This window comes from Dromaius novaehollandiae, chromosome 1, assembly GCF_036370855.1.
Source record: "Dromaius novaehollandiae isolate bDroNov1 chromosome 1, bDroNov1.hap1, whole genome shotgun sequence".
Taxonomy (NCBI): Eukaryota; Metazoa; Chordata; class Aves; order Casuariiformes; family Dromaiidae; genus Dromaius; species Dromaius novaehollandiae.
In genome coordinates, this window is record NC_088098.1 from 53,882,367 (window position 1) to 53,902,786 (window position 20,420).

The 20,420-nt window shown below is 51.6% G+C and overlaps 1 protein-coding gene and 1 long non-coding RNA gene across 6 annotated transcripts in view; one reads left to right on the plus strand and one right to left on the minus strand.

The window, feature by feature from the left end:
- MICALL1 (MICAL like 1) overlaps positions 1 to 15,707 on the minus strand; it is a 22,785-nt gene extending 7,078 nt beyond the window's left edge. For 2 of the 5 annotated variants that reach the window (XR_010389418.1, XM_064512642.1), the window contains exons 1-7: positions 15,468 to 15,707; positions 8,611 to 8,659; positions 6,595 to 6,736; positions 5,132 to 5,235; positions 4,219 to 4,355; positions 1,224 to 1,798; positions 628 to 691 (exon numbers count right to left, since the gene is read on the minus strand). Coding sequence is in view for 4 of the 5 variants with exons in the window: in XM_064512642.1 (XP_064368712.1) it covers positions 628 to 691; positions 1,224 to 1,798; positions 4,219 to 4,355; positions 5,132 to 5,235; positions 6,595 to 6,736; positions 8,611 to 8,659; positions 15,468 to 15,613 (1,217 nt within the window). In the remaining variant the exon portion in view is untranslated. Of the gene's footprint in view, positions 1 to 627; positions 692 to 1,223; positions 1,799 to 4,218; positions 4,356 to 5,131; positions 5,236 to 6,594; positions 6,737 to 8,610; positions 8,660 to 15,467 lie in introns of those variants that run through there. The other 3 variants (XM_064512634.1, XM_064512660.1, XM_064512656.1) reach the window with 3 other exon arrangements.
- On the plus strand, positions 12,835 to 18,270 carry LOC135328495 (uncharacterized). The gene is made up of 3 exons (XR_010389422.1): positions 12,835 to 13,624; positions 13,720 to 14,323; positions 16,880 to 18,270. It is a non-coding gene; the product is annotated as an uncharacterized LOC135328495 (long non-coding RNA).
- The last annotated feature ends 2,150 nt before the right edge of the window (positions 18,271 to 20,420 follow it).

A 20,420-nucleotide genomic window follows, 5' to 3' on the forward strand; every position in this document is an offset into this window, starting at 1 on the left:
TGTCCACATCTCCCAGTGACAGATCTTTCTTTGCTAACTCCTGCAGCTGGAAGCACTGTTGCTCCTTCGGAGGCACAGTCCACACTAAACAACCCTGTCCCATGGCACAGTGCGGTTACTTTCTGTGTATACCCACTCCTTGGTCACTTCAAACGCAAGGTGCAGTGTGTTTGTGCAACCTCTGCCCCAAGAACAGGCAAGAATGAGATCAACACCAGTCCCTGCAGGTTCCTGAGTAACACCTAGATAGGTGTAAAGGATCCTAATTGTAGCCAAATGCCCACAAAGTCCTTGCACTGGACGTTTCCCTAGACAAACCCTCCACGAGGCAGTTGAGTGTCCCCTTTTCAGCAGCCAATGACAGGGCCACTGCAGAAGGCACTTGGCAGTCTGTACGCACCCCAGAAACACATTTCCAAAAGCTCCCAAACTCTTTACAAACCCTAAGGGACAAAGTCCCTCAGAGGTATGGACAAACACAAGTCAGGGAAAAAATGTGATTGTGGCCTACATTCTCCCAAGAGGCAGGGGCTGATGGAGGTGGGAAGGGGAGTCCACAGCTGAGCTGTCCCCACAGCCCTACCTCACTATGGAGTTTCCAGGTGACCTGCAAACAGAAGGACGTACCGATCAGAGGAGCAGGGTCTCCCTCGGGGTTTTGGGACGGGGGGGCTGGGTTCAGGTACCCTACCTAGAAAGACACAGGGTCAGACTGTCACAACACTGAAAGGACATTAGGAAAGAGGTTAAATCAACACAAGGCACCTCTCACATATCTCCCCGCAGAAGGTGCTGACTGTTCTCGCTCCCTGAAAATCTTGTGACATTTCTCCCATGGTCAGGGCAATCAGTCTCCTCCAAATACCCTCCCTGTCTTTTTCTCCCCACCCCACTCTTGGAGTTGCACCTGGAGAACCAACATGCTCCTCTGCCCCCAGTCCTGCAAACTGCTCAAGCACTGCCATCTTCTCTCCACACTGGCAGCACCCTCTGGAAAGCTGCACAGAAATACAGGGGAGCAGGCAAGCGTGAAACCTTACGCTGCTCCGTCCACCCCAGGGACGGCTGGCAGATGAAGGCTCAGTGACTGAGCCTGAGATTTAATTGGAGGCAGAAGGGTGTCAGGCTGCAGAGAAGGAAAGAAACTCATCCGACCTGCAGCTGACTGCCTCAGCTGCTGTGGAAGAGGGCAATATCCCTGTGCTGCCGTCATGCTCTCTCACCGTTCACCATGCCAGGCCCACACTCGCTGGCCTCGCTCTGGATGGTGGATCTGGGCCGTGGGACAGGATGAGAGGTTGGAGGGGAGATGGTTGACGGATCTGTGGCCCTCCTTGGGGCAGGGGTTGGCCGAGTGTCTTTGAGCCGTCCATCCAGCAAGCTGGCTTTGTCCTGGCTGGGCACTGAGGGCTTGCTGGGAAGAGGAGGTCTGGGAGGAATTTGGGAGATGGATGTTCCGCTTCCTGTGTGGGCAGGGGGCATCGGTGTCTCTGCTTTGCTGGGTGCGCTGTCTTTTTCTGCTGCCTCCCCCTCTGCAGCCACCTGGGTCTCTGCAGTGTTTTCTGCGGAGTCACTGTTGTCCTTCCCCACCTCCGCTCCTATGGGGATTGCGTCCTCACCCACGCTGCCAGCCCCAAATTCAGTTCTTAGCTCTGGCGACTGCCGGTCTGGACTGGGCCTTCCATCTGTCTTCCCACTCACAGCCAATTTACCACGATGCTGCATGCACACAAAAGTCCCCGCCTCCGGCCCAGGCTTGTATGACCCTGGGAGCAGTGTGCTGGAGCACTCCTTACACCTGCCAACGAGAAGTCAGAGCCCTGTGAGAGGGGGGATGCCACCCTGCCTGAAGGCAAAACATGAGGGCTAAGGAAAAATGCTTGGACTGGCATTTGGGCAATCCCTTTGGGGTGAGGAGGGTTAATTCCCACCTCTGCTACTAAATCCTAGCACGATCTTGGGAAAGTCATTCAGGAAAGGAGAGAAACAGAAAAACATCACTATGCCACTGTATGAGCCCACTGTGAGCTCATAACTCATAACTCAAGATGATATGCATTTGGGTCCCCCTCTCAGCTCAGAAAGGATATAGTAGACATGGAAGGGCAACAGCTATTATCAGAGCTATGGAGAGGTTTCTGGCCTGAGTAGAATGGGATTTGACTGTCTGGAAAAGACACAGCTGGTGGAGGATACAAGAGAGCTACAAAATCACAGGCAGCCCTGAGAGCAGGGGAAGGGATTGACCGTTCACAGAAAAGAACTAGGGAGCGTCAATTGAAATTAGGAAGCAGCTGTTTCAGAACTAGTACAGGGAGGTACTCCCCCTGCAAAGCACAGGAAGGCTACTGGGCTACTTGTTATGACCTTGTGGTGGCCAAGGGTTCAGATGGGTTCAAAGTGGCAGATGTATTTGGGAAAAAAAAATCCACTGAGAACTAAATAAAATGATAACATTTCTGACTCAAGAAATCCCTCAGTTGAAGGCCTGAAGAGCAGTCAAGAGAAGTATTATACACGCCTACCCTGTTCTTATGCTCTGTCACAGGTATTGATTATTGGCCCCTATCAAAGACAGGGCTTTAGGCTGGACGGACCCAGAAATGATCCAGTATGGCCCTTCTTGTACTCACTGTGTCTTGCCTATTGAAATGAGGTTAATAACCTTCCCCATCCTTCATCCTCTGCCACATCTTCTCGGATCATCAACTGTTTCCCCACTGAGCCTTTGACTCCTCCCTAATGCAGCCCTCCAGACGCCACTGTAACACACAGCACTAGCTACCAAGTCAGCCCTTTTCCACCTGGGAAGGGGGAATGATATATATGTGCAGCAGAGCCGAGGGCAAGGGGCCAATCAAGCACTCCCATGAAAACCAAGCTTGTTTCTTCTTGTCTGAATACCTGGCGCTCATAGCAGCTGGCTGCCCTACACTGCAACCAGATAATTTGGGTGAGGAATTCTGCTCTGGGTGTCCAGTTGACTGGTATTTACTTTGAAATGTAGAGCACTAGTGTGACGACACTGTGGGGGTGAAGAGGAGGGGTATGATGAAACAAAGAGGTAACAAGTTTGGACAAGGGAGAAAGGAGGTTTGTTTTGTTTTTATTTCAGTCAACCCACAGAACATGCTGCCACAGGACATTCCCAAGCAAACATTGCCCATGAATCAGCAGAAAAAAAAGACAAGGAAAGCACAAGCAGACAAAACATTCAGGATAAAATTACAGGAATCTTGCTGCTCAGTCTGAAGAGCCATGAGCTGTGCCAAGAAACACACTGCACTTCTCCTATTCCTGGCTCACGAGTGTCGTTACACCCGCACCCCAAAGCTCCTGCTTTTGCCCCAGCTGCATGCAGATGGGAAGTGTGACAGGCCCCAGCTCAGCACCCACTTTTGATGCTGTGCTTCTATGACACACCCCAGGTTGGCTTAGGCAGGAACTGTTTATATAGTTATGTGAGGCCTCCCATGTCTTTCCCATGGCTCAGCATTTCTGCCCTCAGATGCCAGTTGTCCACGTGCAGGCTTCTGTCCCGCAGCCCACAGAAGAGATCTCACCCCTTCATCACCGCAGCAAGGAAAGCAAAGTGAAATGACTTCGCAAGTGCTGCAGGTAAGAACCTGCACCCAGGGAGTAACCACAGAGCAGATGATGTTTAATCTCTCGTTTCTCAGTGTGGTTACAGCTTGCAGCTTTCCACATGCTCCCCTGAGAGCTCAGCATCACCCCAGGCAGTGCTAGAGCTTGTAGATCCAGTTGAGGCCATGGAGTGTGGGAGGAAGGGGCTCTGTGGGTCTGAGGTCCTGGCTTGGACCTCATGGGAAGAGGAGGGTGCTTGGTAGGAAGGGGGAAGAGCAAAGATGCAGAACATCCTGGTTTTGAGGGTAGGAGAAGCACAAGGGGCTGGGAACCCAGCTCAGTGAAATGCAGTAGAGCAGGGGAGGCAGGGAGCATGGGGGAGGCAAAAGGCACATGGCTGGACGTGAGGAGCTAGTCAGATCCATGGGACAGGGTGCTGGGAGGATGCAGGCAGGCAAATGCACCCTCTTCAGTCTCATTTCAAGGACTGTCACTGAACCCCCCTCCCTTGATGCTCTGCACTGTCCAAGGACAGGGATACACAAAGATGGGATCTGGCTGGCTGTAGCCATGCCAGTTTGCCTTGCAGTGCTGAGAAGAGCAGCTGTCCCACCAGGCCTGGCTGCAACATACCTGAAGCACTGGCGGTGGTAGAGCTTGCCCTCTGCCAGGTAGCGCTGGACCAGATGGACGTGCTGCTGGCAGGCTGTGCAGGTACTGCTGAGTGTGGTGCGCTGAGACCGCTCCGCTGGGTCCGAGGTGGCATCGTCCTGAGATGCAACACAAGGGGGGCTCAGCACAGGGGGCTGCGATCTGTTCCTCAGCCGCCTGCCACAGGTAGCTGTCGGCTCCTCCGGTGCCGCTGCTCTCCCGTGCAAGGCCTGTCTCTGAGCACTTGCGGCACAGCTCAGTATGCAGCCCTGGGGTCTAACAATGCACAGCACAGCTGCCCTCAAGTCTAGGCACAGGCAGGCTGCCTCATCCCAAATTAGAAGGGGTCACTTCAATACCTGCCTATCCCTCCAGAAGGTGCCTTGCCCCTACCTAGAGGCAGGATGGAAGGGATGCAGAAGGACTACACTAAACGGCCAGGCAGCAGGGACCTGAGGGGGAACCCCCTGTCTCTTCAGAAGACAGGCCACCCCAGATATTTGCTAAACCCTGAAATAAAGGGCTGAGGAGGAAAAAGGCATCTCCTCTGCTCATCTAATCCCATAGCCTGCATTCCTGCTCCCTTCCTCACCCACAGGGTTATCCTTCCTTAGGAGGAGGGTGTTTGTGCCCTCCTTGTGCTCAGGGAACCTTCCAGCACCAGTCTCCTCACCCTCTTGCCTGCCACAGACAAATTTTGGTCCACATACTGCTGGAAAGAAACTGCCCTCTCAGCTGGATCCCCCAAGTCACTGATACTATAAACCTCTCCAACCTTAAAACACATGGCCAGCCCACTGTACAGAGCCATCCCACTGTGTCTCTCTCATCTCCTCAGCCGCACCACAGGGAGGACTGCTGCTTCAGGCTAGCTTTGAATCAAGAAATTGGGTACCTGTGGTGGTGGGGGACTCTCGACCGCAGTCACAGGCTTCTTGTGGGACAGTAGAGGAGGCGACACGGCAGCAGCTGGGCACTTCATAGGCGGAGGGACTCTGGCTGGAGACAGAGACAGAATGCAAGGAGGATCAGGCACCGACAAGAACGGTGACTCATGCAAAGCATGTGAGGGGAGGGGAGGGAAAAAAAATCATCCAGCCTTGTGACACAGGACGGGACTTGCCGCTCCTGACACTTCAGTGCCTATTTTAGGGGGAAGAGACAAACACAATCTAATAACGGGTTGGCCACGAGGCTGTCAGAGAGTTTGGTCCTACTGTAGAACCCCTGCTGTCCCAGGGTCACCAGTCTGTCACTGTGATTTAATTTACCCATCAAATGCCACTTGGCTTCCTCATAAACAACTCCCTAAATAACACTTAAAGCCCAGAGTGCCCTGGCTGGCTGCTAATGTATTACTGTTGCTCACTGGGCCCCAGGGCTCCTGGGGGCTGACAGCAGGTCTGTGAAGTATCCCTTGCCCCGGCAGGGCTGGCGCTCACACACGCCAGTCCCCAAAGGGAGTCCTCAGTTGGGAGGTGAGACTTCTTGGAGAAGTGCTTGTGTATAAGTATGTAAAAGAGGTTTATCTGATGTTGTGGTTGATGTGACATAACCGGAGAGCAGAGCAGAGGACAGATGCCCTGGAAGAGCTGTCTTGGACTAGCACTCAGCTCAGGTTGCAGTTGCAAAGAGACATGAGCTGATTTAAGACACTCCACCCTGGTTCCCCTCCCCTTGTCCTTCAGCCACTTTGAACTTACCAATGTGATAGAAACTACCTGCGGGAGGGGAGTTGCCTACCTAGTTTTCCCCCACTTTAGTGAGTTAAAGCAGATCACAAAGGGGTCTGATATGTTCCAGACGTGACCAAACCCAAGCAGCAGGAATGCAGCATGGAGGGAGGAAAAACAAGGCGTTCCTCTTTCAGCAGCACTGAGCTGTTCAGTCCTTCCCTACCTCTTGTGAAACCCCACCCTACCCCACCTACCATCTAGGCCCTCCCCACCAGCATCGGTGAGATCCAGGAGAGGCAGCTGCTATCCCTTCCCCTTAGAAATAGGCAGCTCCAGTTTCCCCACAGAAAGAAGGGAACATGGGTGCTCTCTCTGTTCACTAACTCCAGGGCCATGAGCCTTTGGATATCTGCCTTCCAAGTTGCGGGTAAATGCTGCTGAACTCCAAAACTGCAACACAGCTCCAGATACCAGCCTCTCCTCCCAAAAAGCCTGCTTTCTGAATGCAGTGCACTCCATGCACAGAAAAGGAAGCTCTGGGGTGGGAAAAAGAAACTGACAAATTCACTGCCCTGGGGATGGAGGGAATACAGTAGACTTCTGTCGGCATATGGCACTGCTGGCTTTCCCTTACAGCCAAATGGGAGCAAGCTGGAAGCCACAGGGGCGGAAGGACACTCACCTTGGCTGGGGTTGTTGAAATGGTTGTAATACTGAGAAACGTAAGTCATGATGCTGAGGCAGTCGGGGACTTTCATGGAGACCATGTCACTGGGATCTAGGAGGGCTGGGATGCCCAGCTCCCGCTCTGCCAATTCAAAGGCCTGCAGGAATGGCAGAGACAAGTAATAAGGAGAGAAAACTGATGACCTCTGAAAAATCACATAGAAATCAAGCTGTAAGGGCCCTGGGGAAGATTAAGCAGTGAACCTAGGGCTTCCCTGACAGACGGAGGCTCCCAGACATGCTGTTTGACTGGGAAGAAGGCATCAAAGCAAGAGAGCAAATTACTACATCTGCCCTTTCAGCTGCCTGTGCCCTGCAGCTCCCACTCAAGTGGTCTTGGCATTCTGCACCAGGATGGGAAGGGTGACTCTCAGCAGGTCTCAGCACTAAAAAGGAAGCGTCTTTTCAACCTGTGAATTGGGCACAACACAGCACCCTCAAGCAACAGCCTGGCAGAGCCTTGGCCAGCACTGCGAAGGGGCCAGGGCTAGCAGGTACTTCCAGGTTGGCAGCTGACCCGCTCCAGTGGCATGGCCAAACACCAGCTTTGCTAAGCAGTGGCCTTGCCTACCCCAAATGCTGAGCTCACAGAAACCCAGACCCTACTCGACCTTTCAGGCTCCGGGGTGCCAGGTCCTCCCCTCCTGCCATTAATGCCAAGGGGACTCCAAGCACCCCCACTCAAGAGTCAGCAGTTTGCCACACACAAGCCACTTTATGCTTCTTGTCACAAGGTTACTGTCATTTCTGCTTGCTGAGACACAGGAGGGCAACACAAGTCCTGCAGTTACATACATGACTACTTGGGAGGAAGGAGTTTGGGAAAGTAATAGCAGTTTAAGTGCTTCCTGCTTAGCAGTGTATGTGGCTTATCGGCAACACAAAAACACTGGCCATCCCATGGTTGTGCTGAGGGCAGCGTACCCAACCACAGTGATCTTGGAAGGAGGGGGGCAGTGAGACTGCGGCAGGGACTGAGGAAAAAGTGAGGCAGGAGGGGACAGGAGTGGTCTAAATGGCAGGATATCAGATGCAGAGCACTTTGGTAGTAGGTGAAGACCAAAGGTATGTGGCCTTTGGTCACAGGATGCTGTGCAGGGCGTGGGATGTAAAAAAGATGAATTTTGGGGATATGCAGTAATTGAGGGTGTAAAATGCCACTGCGGACACCCAGCTGTGCCCAACCTGGCTTTGAGTGGGTCTCCTGGACAAGCCTTGCTGGTCACAAGACTGCAAATGGCAAGGAGCAATGAGTGACCCCACCACAGGCAAGAAACCATTGTATAGCTCTCAAACAGGAAAAGATAGCTGCTAATGGTTGAAAGGGCTCAGCTGGTCTAGGAAAGAACCCATATGGAGAGCCTTAAATCTGAAAACCCAGATGACCTAGCTCAGCTTCCCCTGGGAAGGTGGGCCTGCTGAAGATGACCTAAGTCTCTCCACCAAGTGCCAGATAGAAAATGGGGCAATTAGGTCCTTCTTTCAGCAAAGAAAGAGGCAACTGCCGCTTTATCCCACTCTCAGTCCCTGGTATTTGATATCTTTCCAGTCTCTGCTGCCTGCTTCTGCTGTTGGCTCCAACTGCGCCAAGCAGCAGGGGAACATCACAGACCAGCTGAGGTTCAGTGCCACCTTCCTCTCTGCTTGGGCCTGGAGTCACATTAGCGTTCCCGCTTCCACTGCCTGGCAAGTCTGGAACAGCTGAGGTCAAGATGTTGCACCATTTTAATCTTCCTTTGAGATGTCATCTTGGCAACTACCAGGATAACCATCTTCTCTTCTCTTCAGTGCAGGCTGGAAGCTGATGTTTCAGATTCTCTTGTGTTTCCAGAAAAGTTCCTGCCTATCACTTACAAACATAGATTTTTTCTCACCCCCTTCCCACTGACAAGTCCTCCCACATCACATGACCTCCATCATTTCATTTCTCATGTCCCTTTTTCCTTCTCTGGGTGGCACAACAAGAACTTACCAAGCGGTTGTTCTCATAGACATCATCCTTGGAGAGAGAATCAAAGTCTCTGGAAAGAAAGCACAGACAGGCAACATGAGATGAGGAGGAAGAGTGTCCCAGTGCCAACACACACACAAAAAAAGAAAGGCAGGCCCAAACAGGTGGTGGCCAGGAAATGAAAACATCATTCTCAGCTCTCATAACCTACTTATACTGCCCTCATGGTTAAAGCCTGCAGAAATAGCAGGGCCACACTGTGATTAGCAACACACATCGCTGCACTAAAGGGCTTACAAGTACTGCTCAAATCACCCCAAACTTGGCCCTCTAAGGCCACTGGCACCACAAAGGGAGGAGGAAGGGGAACCAGAACCCCCATCTTGAGTGAAAAAACTGACTGCACTAAATCTCTTCCACCTGCAAGTGTCCTTGGACCTCCCCCTACTACCTCAAGGGATTTGATGTCACCCCCAAGATGTGGGGGGCACCCAGGAACCTGCTCCCCTCACATGGTTCCTGCTCTTTCCCCCAAAGTGATGGAGATCCTCCCTGCATGCTCCCATCCACGAGCAACCTGGACCAATCCCTCTCACTCCAAAATGTGCTGCCTATGCTACTGCAAAAGGCTATGCAGAAGAAGAGACCTTAAACTGCACTTCTGTCCTCATTTCCCCACTCCACAACACTCTCAATACCATCCTCTGCCACAAACTTTACAGTTACACAGCTTGTTGAAAGCAAGGTGCTTGGCTGTGGGGCACAGAGAGGAATGTGGACACTTCTCAACCCTGACACAGTCTGGCATTTCAGCTGCCCCCTTAGGTCCCTTCAGGGAATCGTTTCTGCCCAGCTGTAGGGATCAACTAGCTGTCTTTGTTGGAGGAGGCCCACTGCAGCAGGGGGCAGAGGGCTAAAATGCTCTGCAGGTTTTCAGTAGTAGAGAGAAAGTACAGGAAGGAGTTAGCTGTGCCTGTTGCATGTACATGTTGGTATGTGTGAAGACAACACCGCACTGCACCAATTATAGCCCCTTCCTGTCAAGGATGTCCGCTTTGCTAAGAAAAAAAAACATCATGCAGCAGCTTGGTGTGCCCATGAGCTAGATTCACAGGCAAGGAGACAGCCCAGAGAGGTTTAGGTTTGGATGAAATGAATCCAGAGACAGGTGCCAAAGCTTGAGAGACTGACCCAGAAAGAAACTGAGATCAAATCTGCCAAGTTAATATCATGCCAAAGGGCTGAATGATGTGGTGTGTGCCTTCTTCCTCCTTTAGGGAAGCTGGGATTTCCCTCTTGTTCATGAGGACATGGCGGGGGGGGGGGGGGGGGGGGGGTCACAGACCATCCAGGCCTCAGTTTCTTCAGGGCTCAGTTTCAAGGGCTGTGATCTTCTCATCTGTATCTACATCACACCTGCTTGACTGATACCTCCCATTGCTGTTAGCCCCGTATTGGACTCTGTAGGAATGCCTGGCACTGTATTCTTTAGGGATTAGACAATTCAGATCAGAGGGGATATGTAGATGCCTCAAAGACTGCAGTAACATACCCCTGTGCGCACAGGATTTGGGAGAGATCGTGAATCCTCAGTTGTATTTCTGCTGAGAGCCACCCAAGGGCTTTGGGTCCCGCCCTTCCTCCACCCCCACTTGAATTTTATTGCATTTTCCTGCAACACCTACCAAACCTGTTCAGGTGCCGTGGCTCTGGGACTCTCCCCGCAACCCAGGAGCTCCCCCAGTCTCCCTGGGAACCTGCAGGGCAGAGCCCTGCTGCTGCACGGGAAGGCAACTTGCTTCCCCCCACCCCGAGTCACTCGTGTGACTTTCCCAATGCTGCAGAGGAAGTCCGTGACTGAGCTCAAAAAGATTTTCCCAGCTGCCATTGACACCATGAAATTATACTTCCTCTCTTCAAAAGCAAGAGGCTGCTGATGCTGTTTCCTCCAAGATAAATGAAACAGAAAATCCAGTTGCTGCTGCAAGAGCAAATGCAGCAGATACGCCGAAGATGGGCTGGACAAGCAGCTTTATGTGAAGCACTACCACCCTTCCGAAAGAGCATGCAAATATGAGCACAGAACTAAGCCTATTCGAAATACTGAAACTTTTCCTTCTCTACATACTTGTGAGAAAAGGTTTCAGCTGCAGTCTTCACTTTGATGTAAATACTAGTGTCCTTTTTGTATTTATAACTAGTTTCCACTGGGAGATATGCCGGTTTTTTTTGCCTGGAGAACTCCCTTAACCTTGTTGTATTTATTTTTTTTCTTTGAAAGAAAATAGCAGCTTGGGAACACAGGAGAAGTGATGACAGCAATGTTACGTATCAACTGCTCTCTAAAAAGTAATGACCTTCATTCTGAATGCTCATGCTTTCAGGATATGGGAGTGGTTCAGATTTGCCTGAAGCTTGAAGACTCCTTGATGGCCTGGGCAGGGATAGTATTTTTTGATAGACAAAAACATATGTCCATTCCACTCTGCCCCAGCAAACCAGAGCCATTTTAGTAAACCAACTCAAATCTGCCTGGGAAAGTAGACAGCAGCTGCAAGGATAAGAATCTCAAAATGTAACAGCAGGGCTCCTAAGCAGCGAGGGAATACAGGGATATTCTTTCCACTACAGCAAGGTAGAAGACTCTCAGCTTTTATCCTAGCTATTAAATTCCATCAGTACAAGGCCTTGGGGGTCATAGTTTATTCAGTTCCTCTCTGCTGCCTTTTCCAAAACTCCCTCTATGAATCAAACAGGGACTAGGCTTGATCTCCATCACCTCCGACATGAGCACTCCCATTTGCTGCTCTGTCACGCAGCATCCCTGTGGCTCCAGGCATGTTCTCCATGATGGTGAGTACTGAGCAGCAAGGAGTGCAGCCTCTCAGGCATGCACAGAAAGCCACCAGAAACATAACCCTTTCCTCTCCAAATGCTGCCTCCTGTGCAGAAAGACCAGAACCTCACATCTCGCAACTCTGTGACATGTGGCTGCATGTCACTTTATTTCTTTGCCCTGATCTCGGCAGCCTTTCATCTGCTCCCACTCAAGCTCATCTCCTGTCTTGACAAAATATCAGTCCAAAGGATCAGATTTAAGAATAGGAGAAACTCTGGATATCCCAGTTGAACAACTGTCTTGACTCAGCAAACCCCAGCACCATAGCATATCCTGGAGTAATATTTCCATGCAAATAGCATCCCAAGTGCTCAGCTAATTAGATACATACAGAGCCACTGAGCACTCTAGGGTTTAGGGCAGCTGCCAGCGAGCACAGCAGACTCAGGGAAGGGGGAAGGGTGTTCTGCACAGCTAAAACCAGAGCAAATTCCTGGATTCCTCAAATATAAATCATGAGCTCTTTAATGGCAACACTGCATAATGAGGCCTTCAGCTTTCCAGACCTTGTCAGGGAAACACAGGCAGCACACGGGAGGGAACAAATCAGATTTGTGATCCTGCCTGTAACTGAACCCATGACTCCCGGGACACAAAATACCATTTCTAGTGCATGGCACTCGTCTCCTATTTTCTTTAAGTCTCTGGCTCTCTCAGCACTCAAAAGGCATGTGCCATGCTGTCTTCTTCTCATTCCTGAATGCCGAGTACCTCCCCTAAGCTCCATAAGGCAGCACGGCTGAGGACGCTAGAAGATGCATTTTGCTTCACTAAGCTGCAACAAATGCCTCATAAACATTAATTTCATGCTTTAGATTTCTAAAGTACTAAACAAACAAACTCATTAACCCTCACAGTCTACTGTCAAGTTGGCTTAGACACTTCCAGCTTAACTGACAAGGGAAAAGAAGAGATTAAATGTCTCACTCCAAGAACACACAGTCAAAAGTAGAGTCAGGGAGTAAATCCAGGTTTCCTGGGTTGTGTTCAAGGCAACAAGTTTGCCAAAGGACTGCCTTTATTGCTCTCATTTTACAGATAGGGAGAGAGAGGCAGTGAAATCAAGTGAGGCATGTACAGTTGTGGAGCTAGAGTTAGTATGGCCCAAATCCAGACTTTCAGTCTCTCACTTAAACATACAGGCCCCTGAAGTACACACCCTGTCTTTTGTGGCCAGTTCAAGATACCTTTGGCTGGATTCAGTAGACACTGAACACCTCCAGCTTTAGTTGCTTCTTTCAAAAAACCAGTAATCCTAGTGTTTTCAAGAGCCCTGTACAAGTTGCTCTGAAGCTCTCCAAAATAGCATCCTTCTGATGCCATCTGCCTCACTCTAAGGAGATTGTGTTCAAAACAGGACTTACACCGAAAACTATTCTCAACCTCACTTACGGACGTTCACACGGCCTCTCCTTCCTTTCACAACACCCTCTTCCTTGGTGTTTCACACACCAGCACAGACACATCCACACAGCGCCTGCAGAACAGGCAGGGCATCCAGGCAGGTTCAGACAACCAGGATGAGCACAAACAGCCACCACAGCAGCAAAAGAAAGCCCTATGGAGCCAGGTGCTGGAGAAGCAGTACCAAATAGGTAGATGAGGGAGCTCCAGTCCAGCTCAGCTCTTGTATGTGACAGAATGGAAAGTGAGCAAGGAAATGGGGAAGCAGCTGAATACAGATGAACATCAGGCCCTTGGGCTCAAGCCAGTGGGAGCAGTGTGGTTGACTCGCAGGGGCTAGAAGAAGCCATCACAGAAGAAGACCATGCAAGGTCAGAAACGTATTTGCAGATCCCTGCCAAGTCCCATTACCGAGCTGACTGAAAGCACTTTAGAAGAAAAGGAGGGCGACTAGTTTTCCTCTGCCATCAGGAGATTTACTGCCTCTGATCCAATCTTCCCACTTCCAAATCAGGACAGGCTGAAGAAGCTGGAATCAGATGAAATGATGCTACTCCTGACCATCCTCTGAATATCCTTCCACAACATGCCATGTCCTTGTAAGGCCCTGGGTTTTGCCTTTACAATACAGCTCATGCAGAGTAACTGTGAAGCATTTAGTTAGGACATCTGCTAGGAATAGATTTAAGCCCACTGACAACTTAATAGCAGAGGCTGCTGCTTAATGGGATGGTAAATATGGTTAATAAGAAACCATCAGGTGGTTTTAGCAGTGCTTATTGGAAGTTTTTGCTGATCCTTCTTGTTTGATCCTTGTTCTCTTTCAGTTATCAGTTGCTGTGGCACTCGCAAAAAGTCAGAAACGTAGGTGGTACTGGTGTTCCTGTCCTTTAACTTGCCTCTTCCTCTCAAGCAGCCCAGGCTGAGGCACACAGCAGACTCAAGGCTGGCAGCATTTTCAGAGGCTCTGTCCTACCTAGTCAGAATAAACTACACCACACAGGAGCTGCCATGACACAAGACCACTCAGCCACCTGAAGACCCAGAAGGAAGCAAATGTGTTGGATGCCTTGGCTCTCAGTGATTCCTAACTACCACACTGAGAATTTTGTGGTGACTGCCTGAAACACGTCAGACAGCAGTTTGATTTCTAGCCCACTTGTTCAGCCTCCGCCTGTAAGAATACATTCCTGCTTTGCCCTCTCATGGGCACCACGGCTCCACGGCAGCAACACTGCTAGCCCTCGTCCTGCTATAGATCGCCCGTCTTTATTACCTGTGATAAAAGGCCACCCAGGGGCCATCTCAGAAGAGAGGATTTGGTCAATCCAGGCAACTTTGGACGATGGCAGGAAATAAAGAACCAGTCAAGGAGCAGAACGTGACAGGAAACGCAATGCCGTTTATGGGATTTGAAGGCCTTGCTAACAGGTGAGGTGCGTGCGTGTGTGCCGGGGGCATGGGAAGTGTGTGGTGAAGCCTAGCTGGATTGCTAGGGCTACCAAAGCTTAGAGCAGAGAAGAGGTGGATTTCCATCAGTGTCAGGGCACGCAGGGTTACAGTGGCAGGTTGGAGCAGATTCCTTCCATCTGCTTAACCAGTTTTTCCAGGATGGCGATGTGCCCCCTAGCAATCCCAAACTCACTGGCCTCATTAAACTCCCATTCCCTCATGTCTCACAGCCACCCCACAAAAGGAAAATGGACAGGGGAAACTGAACTCTAAGTCACTTCTTGGTGGAGGCCAGCAGGACTTTATATCCCTGCTGGTATTCCCTATTTCTCACTTGCACTGCAGCGTTCACAGCAAACGGCCCAGAAGCAACTGCAGGAAGCAGCCTGGCTCCTCGAGCAGCACCTTATGGCTTGGCTGGCAGAGACCACACAGGTGGACCCTCACTAGTGGGGCTGAGAGTCTCAGCGTACTGGGAGAACATCCTTGGCAACTGGGAGCGCCTCCCTCATATCAATGTGAAGCGTCCCCAGCACCATCCCTCTTCTCTTAGGGCACCAGCTGAGTTTACAGCCATGTGTTATCACCTCTAACTGGAAGCAAGGGCTAGGACTAGGCTTCACCACAGGCTTTCCATGCTCTCCCTGCCTTAAATCTCATCATGCTCCATGTTAGCGCTGGCCTCAGCTGTTCTGTGGGCTCAGATCAGAAAGACGCTCACGGAAACACCTATCTCATCTTTCCTCCTGGCACGGAGCGACTTCAGCGGGGGGCAAATGCAGCACCACTGCTGCCGGGGAGCCCCACATAGGTGCCCAGGCGGGGAGGATCCCACCGGGGCCATTCCTGCCTCCCGGCACTTCCCTACGCCGCGTTTCTACGGCTCTGCGCCCTTCCCGAGCGGCGGCCAGCAGGAGCCCCGCACCGGCACCGGGCCAGAGCCCCGGCCCGGGGCCACCGCGGCCCGGCGAGGGGCAGCGCGGCCCGGCGATGCCGGCCCCGCCCGGCGCGGCCCGGCCGCGAGCGGAGGCGCCTCCCGACCCGCCGCCGCCGCCGGGTCCCGGCGCTGCGGCCAAGGCGAGGCCGGCGCGGCGCGGCCTGCGCCGCCGCCGCGGCTACTCACAGCAGGTCGGGCCGGTGCCGGTGGAGGATGGCGCAGAAGGCCAGGCCGTCGCGGAAGGAGGCGCTGAGGTCGCGGATCTCCACGCCGCGGTAGCCCTCGCACTGCTGGCGGCACCAGGCTTGCAGGGCGCCCCGCGGACCCGACATGGGGGCGGCCGCTCCGCCAGCCGCCGCCGCCGCCCGCCGCTGCGCGCCTACGGGTGGGACGGGGACGGGGACGGCGGCGGCGGCAGCGGCGGGGCGGGCGGCCCCGCCTGCGGGGCGGGGAGCGGCGCTGGGGCGCCCCGGGGGGCCGCCGGCCCCGCTCCGCCCCGGGCCGGGAGGCCGAGCGCTGGCGGCGGGCAGCCCCGTGCCCGGCGGGCGGTGGAGGCCGCCGTTACCGGCAGGGCCCAGCCCAAGCCGGCCCCTCCGGTCGCGGAATATTCCCGGGGCTGGGGAAGCCGAGGCCCCGCGGAGGGAGGCGGTGGGCGGCCGCCGCGCTGAGGGCCAGCGTGGGGCTCTCGGTTGCCGCCTTGGCTGCTGCAGCGCAGAGGCAGCGGGAAAACTGATAAGAAAATGATTGTAATCCTGGGTCAACACGGGCGTCACTGGAGACTACGGTCCCTCCCTCCGGGGAGCGCAGCCCCTGCAGCGGGGCGGTGGGAGTTTTGCCGGGCCTTGCCATGCCACCGGACGGCTGGTGCTTGGGGGGCTCCCGGCGGTGAGTTGGGGCACGGAGGACGTGGCGGCCCTGAGTCATGCCCCAAGCAGCCGGAGATCCCACCCAGAGAGTGCCCGGCTATCCCCAGGCGCCGGCGGATACGACCACAGCCCGAGAGCATAAATGCAAACCCTCGAGCTGTGAAACGCGGGGCAGAGCGAGAGGACACTGGCGACGCCGTCTCCTCACCGGGGAGCGGGACTGGCCCTGCTTGGCCACCCGCCCACTGCAAGCGAGCAGTGCCGCCTCCACGGCCCGCAGAACCATGCAGGAAGGAGGGGGAGGGCAGTGAATTGCACGGGTTTGCACAGGCCGCAGCTCCTTCTAGAAGAGGAATCGCAGAGGGGAAATCTGTTCCTCCCTAGCTTCCTCCCCCTGGCCGGCCCACTTTGGCCAAGCTTGGGCAGGTCTCAGAGGTTCAGTGTGAGAGATTCTCCAGCAGGATTAATTGCTCATTGTCCAAGTTAGGGGCTTCCACTGCTTTCCTGAGGAGACTGTTTGCTAACCTCCCAGATTTCCCTCTTGGTAAATGCTTCCCACTGTTCTCATCTGGCTTTGATACAGCTCTCATCACTGTGGTATCTGAACATCTTTCAGCAGTATGTTAGGGAACATGACTAACAGCTGGCATGCATGCGTCCCTCTTTCCTTTTTCCTCTCCCCAAAGCAGAATGCTTGCAGTGGAGTCTCACCATTGTCTGCTCTGTTTGCAGGAGTGGAGAACGGCATCCTGTCCCTGGAGGGCATGAGGATCCCGCAGGGTTGTGAGTGCAGGAACCAGCCACTCTTTGGTGTTTGGCCCCCTGGACTGACATCCAGATCCCCAAGTTAGGTACTGGGAGTTGTTTTAGAAATGCACCAGGGAGAGTCGGACACTGAGGGTGGGATCCAAGAAAGCCAATATGCCATGCAAAGAGCTACGTAGTAGGAAACAGGAGAGAAGGGGACAGATTGGGCGTCTCCACCCCTAGTCAGGTGTGTTAACTGGGGAGGTTTTGGAGAACAATGCAGAAAATCATTAAACATATCATGTTGGGCTCATGTTGCTGGGTACATCCCACAGTGCCATCTCATCTAACCACTGACACTCAAGAGTATTTGACCAGAAAGCCTTCTGTTCAGAAAGATCAATAGGATTCAAACTTACCTTTCTCATAAAAAATGTCAGTCTCCAGCCTTGGCCATATTCAGGGAGAGAAACTCATTTTCTCTCATGCTGTAGGTGTGACGTGACATTCAAGAGTGACAGATGCAGTGGTGTTGATAGGGCCCCATTGACAGGATTCACAGCATCAATCCCTGCTCCTCAGATTGTCTTTTATTGAATATAAACACAAGAAAGCTCCTGGGAGCAGGACCAGCCATAAGGACTTTCCGCTTCCAGGTGAGTTCTGCAGCAGGCTGGAGAGATGAGCTTTTCCTCTTTTTCCGGCTCAGAGAAGGTTGAATTCTTAGAGCACAGGGGCCTGCTTTGAGGAGGTGGGGGACTGCCCTCAGCAAGGACTGCTTCCTACCTGGTGGACAGGGTCCTGTGGTGGGAAAAACAGGTTTGAGCTTCCTCAGGCTCAGGGACTGCATTAGGATGCCAAACTGTGGTTTGAAAGAAAGTTGAAAACTTTATTGCCTTTTTTCTGCCCAGTTCTTGAAGGAGGGTGAGGTCTGGGAGAGAATAATACAAGCAGGAACTGAAAACATTGTTGGTTCTGAACTCAAGTTTAACTTCAGCTAAAAAGAAAAAACACAACTTAATGTCTGGATCCTGTTCAGGCTTAGATGTAGACTGCACTAGACAGAAGTAGTTCTCAGCATTCCTAGGGGCATAAGCTGTGGCAGCAGAGGACATTAAAACATCAGATAGTGAAGTACACATGGGACATAGGTGACTCCAGGGGTAGGCAGCAGGCCAGTGAGGACTTTGAAGATCAGGACGTTTGGAACTGCAGGCTGTACCTCACAGGAAGCCCTGGAAGAAGTGGAGGAAGAGCATGATAAGATCTCAGGAACCCATGACATTGAGAAGATGGATTGTCACAAGAGCTGGCTTGAATGTTTAGTATGATGATTTTACCAGGAAAAAAGCATACTATTAAAAATTATACTCTTTTGTTAAAGGTTTTTTCATTTCCACTTAGGCAAAGGCATTTCCACTAAGGCACAGCAAATGTTGAGCTTACTGCTGCTGATCCCAAATCAACAGGTATCCCCCTTTTCTCAACACTCTTTTTTTATATTGGCTATATATTCCCTTCTCCCATTAAATCTCATGCTTGGCACTCTCTGTTCTCTATTCCATCCTTGTTCTGTTTCATTGTATTGCTGCATGGCCCCAGAGCTGTAAAAAGTGAAAAATATATTTTCCTTTGGGGTGTATACATTTGAATGGTTTGTGCAGCCTCCCCACCCAGGGCCCAAAGTTGTGAAGTAAATTGCTAGAAAAGGTACATAGAGAGAAAGGAAAGGAAGCATTGTGGAATCAGTCATGCTGTCATAATGACAGTGCTGGCTGCTCAGCATCCCAAAACCTGCCTGACAGTCTTCCTGATGTATCCTACAGGAGAACAGAATCAGGATTTTCTTAACTGTCTTTTCCAGGGTCAATAATCACACCCATGGAAGCACTCCCTTCACCACTACAGGTTGGGGACGTGAAGCCACAAAATGTGTACTGTGGTTCCTTCTGTTAAAAACTTTTTGACCAGAATTGCCTGAGGGAACCTCCCCGGTGAAGCACATCCCTGTTCAAACCCTGTGTCGGCAGGCAAGGCAGTGTGACAAAGCCACCCCTCCTCCCTGCAGAATGCTGCTCAGGCAGTGGGACGCTGCTGATCACCCTGCATTCCTCTAGCTTCAAACATTGCCAGGCGCGGAGTCTAGCTGAGTCCATCTTTCCACCCTGTGAGAGAGCTGCAGCTCCTCCTGGCTTCGTTCCACAAGTGCCAGTCCCACTCAGTTAACATTCAGTGGGCCCTAACACAAGGCATGGAGCCAGTCGGACCAGCTGCACTGGGTAGCGGATGGTCCATGTACATCCTCAGGAAGCCACGCTGACAGACAAACAGAAGCAGCAGCATATTCACATATTTGGAAGAGCATGTAACTATTAGAGGGTTTAAGGTGTACATACATGCACTGAAAGTCTACAATCCCAGCATGCCAATGACAGATTAAAAACAGACTAAATCCTTGTAACACATTGTGATTCATTTGCTGTGGTATGAACTAGACTTCGATCGCAGAGATACTACCCTGCCAGAGGTTCCTCTGTTGTGTATCACATCTATCTCAGCACATGTTCTGTGAAAGATTTAGGCTTTGGATAGTAAGAAAGCAATTGAAGGAGAGGTGCTGTTGACAGCTGTAATCTGCTACTGTTGGTCAACGTACCCAGACATAAAAAAGACCATATTCTCAAAGGTACGTCACAGCTCCCATAAGTTGCTGCAATGCAGGGGCATTTCAGTCCTTGAATTTGATGATTTGGCCTCAGATATCTACTGCTGCCTCAACCCCTTCAAACTTGGAGGTATTGAGTTCTCAGTATGCATAACATTAACAGCAGCAGGCAGAAGGCCAACAGGAGTTGCCCATTTAATCTCACTCTGTGCTGTCTGTACTGTGCCCACATGAGTTATGGGACTTTGTGATGGGAAATAGTTTACTTTTGAACAGTAATCTAGGACACTAGAAACTTGACCCTCATTCAAACAAAGCATATAATCTAACAAAGGCTAATTATTCCTGACTTCTAAACAGAATCACATATGAAGCAAAGCTGAACTGCCAAGACCCCTCTCTCAGTGTAAAGGAATGAAAGGGAGGGGTACGAAGAGGCAGATGGTGTATGTGAAGCATGCTTTGTGTAGCTTTCCTATTACACACACAGGTTTCTCTTGCACCTGTTGCTTCCACTCAAACACTGAACTATTTAAAGGCATTCTGCAAAAAGAGAGGGGAGAGACAGGGTGGAGAGTAGATGAGATGTAGTTCATTCTTTACACCCTTCTCTCTTCCCCAATATCTACAAGTCCTCGATTCCCCTTTATAGGACTAGTTTTCAGCTGCTTTTTCACTTTTAAAGTACTGCAAGTCTTGCCTGGAAGAATCCAAGGTGGCTAGAGAACTGAGAAAATTAGCATCTGAAGGCTCAACGCATTTAAAAGGGTTTTAACACAGTGAAATGCCCTCTGGAGAAACTGTAAGCTCCATTAAGTAAAGGGCCAGGACTTAGCATATGTGATGCCTAAAATAAACCAC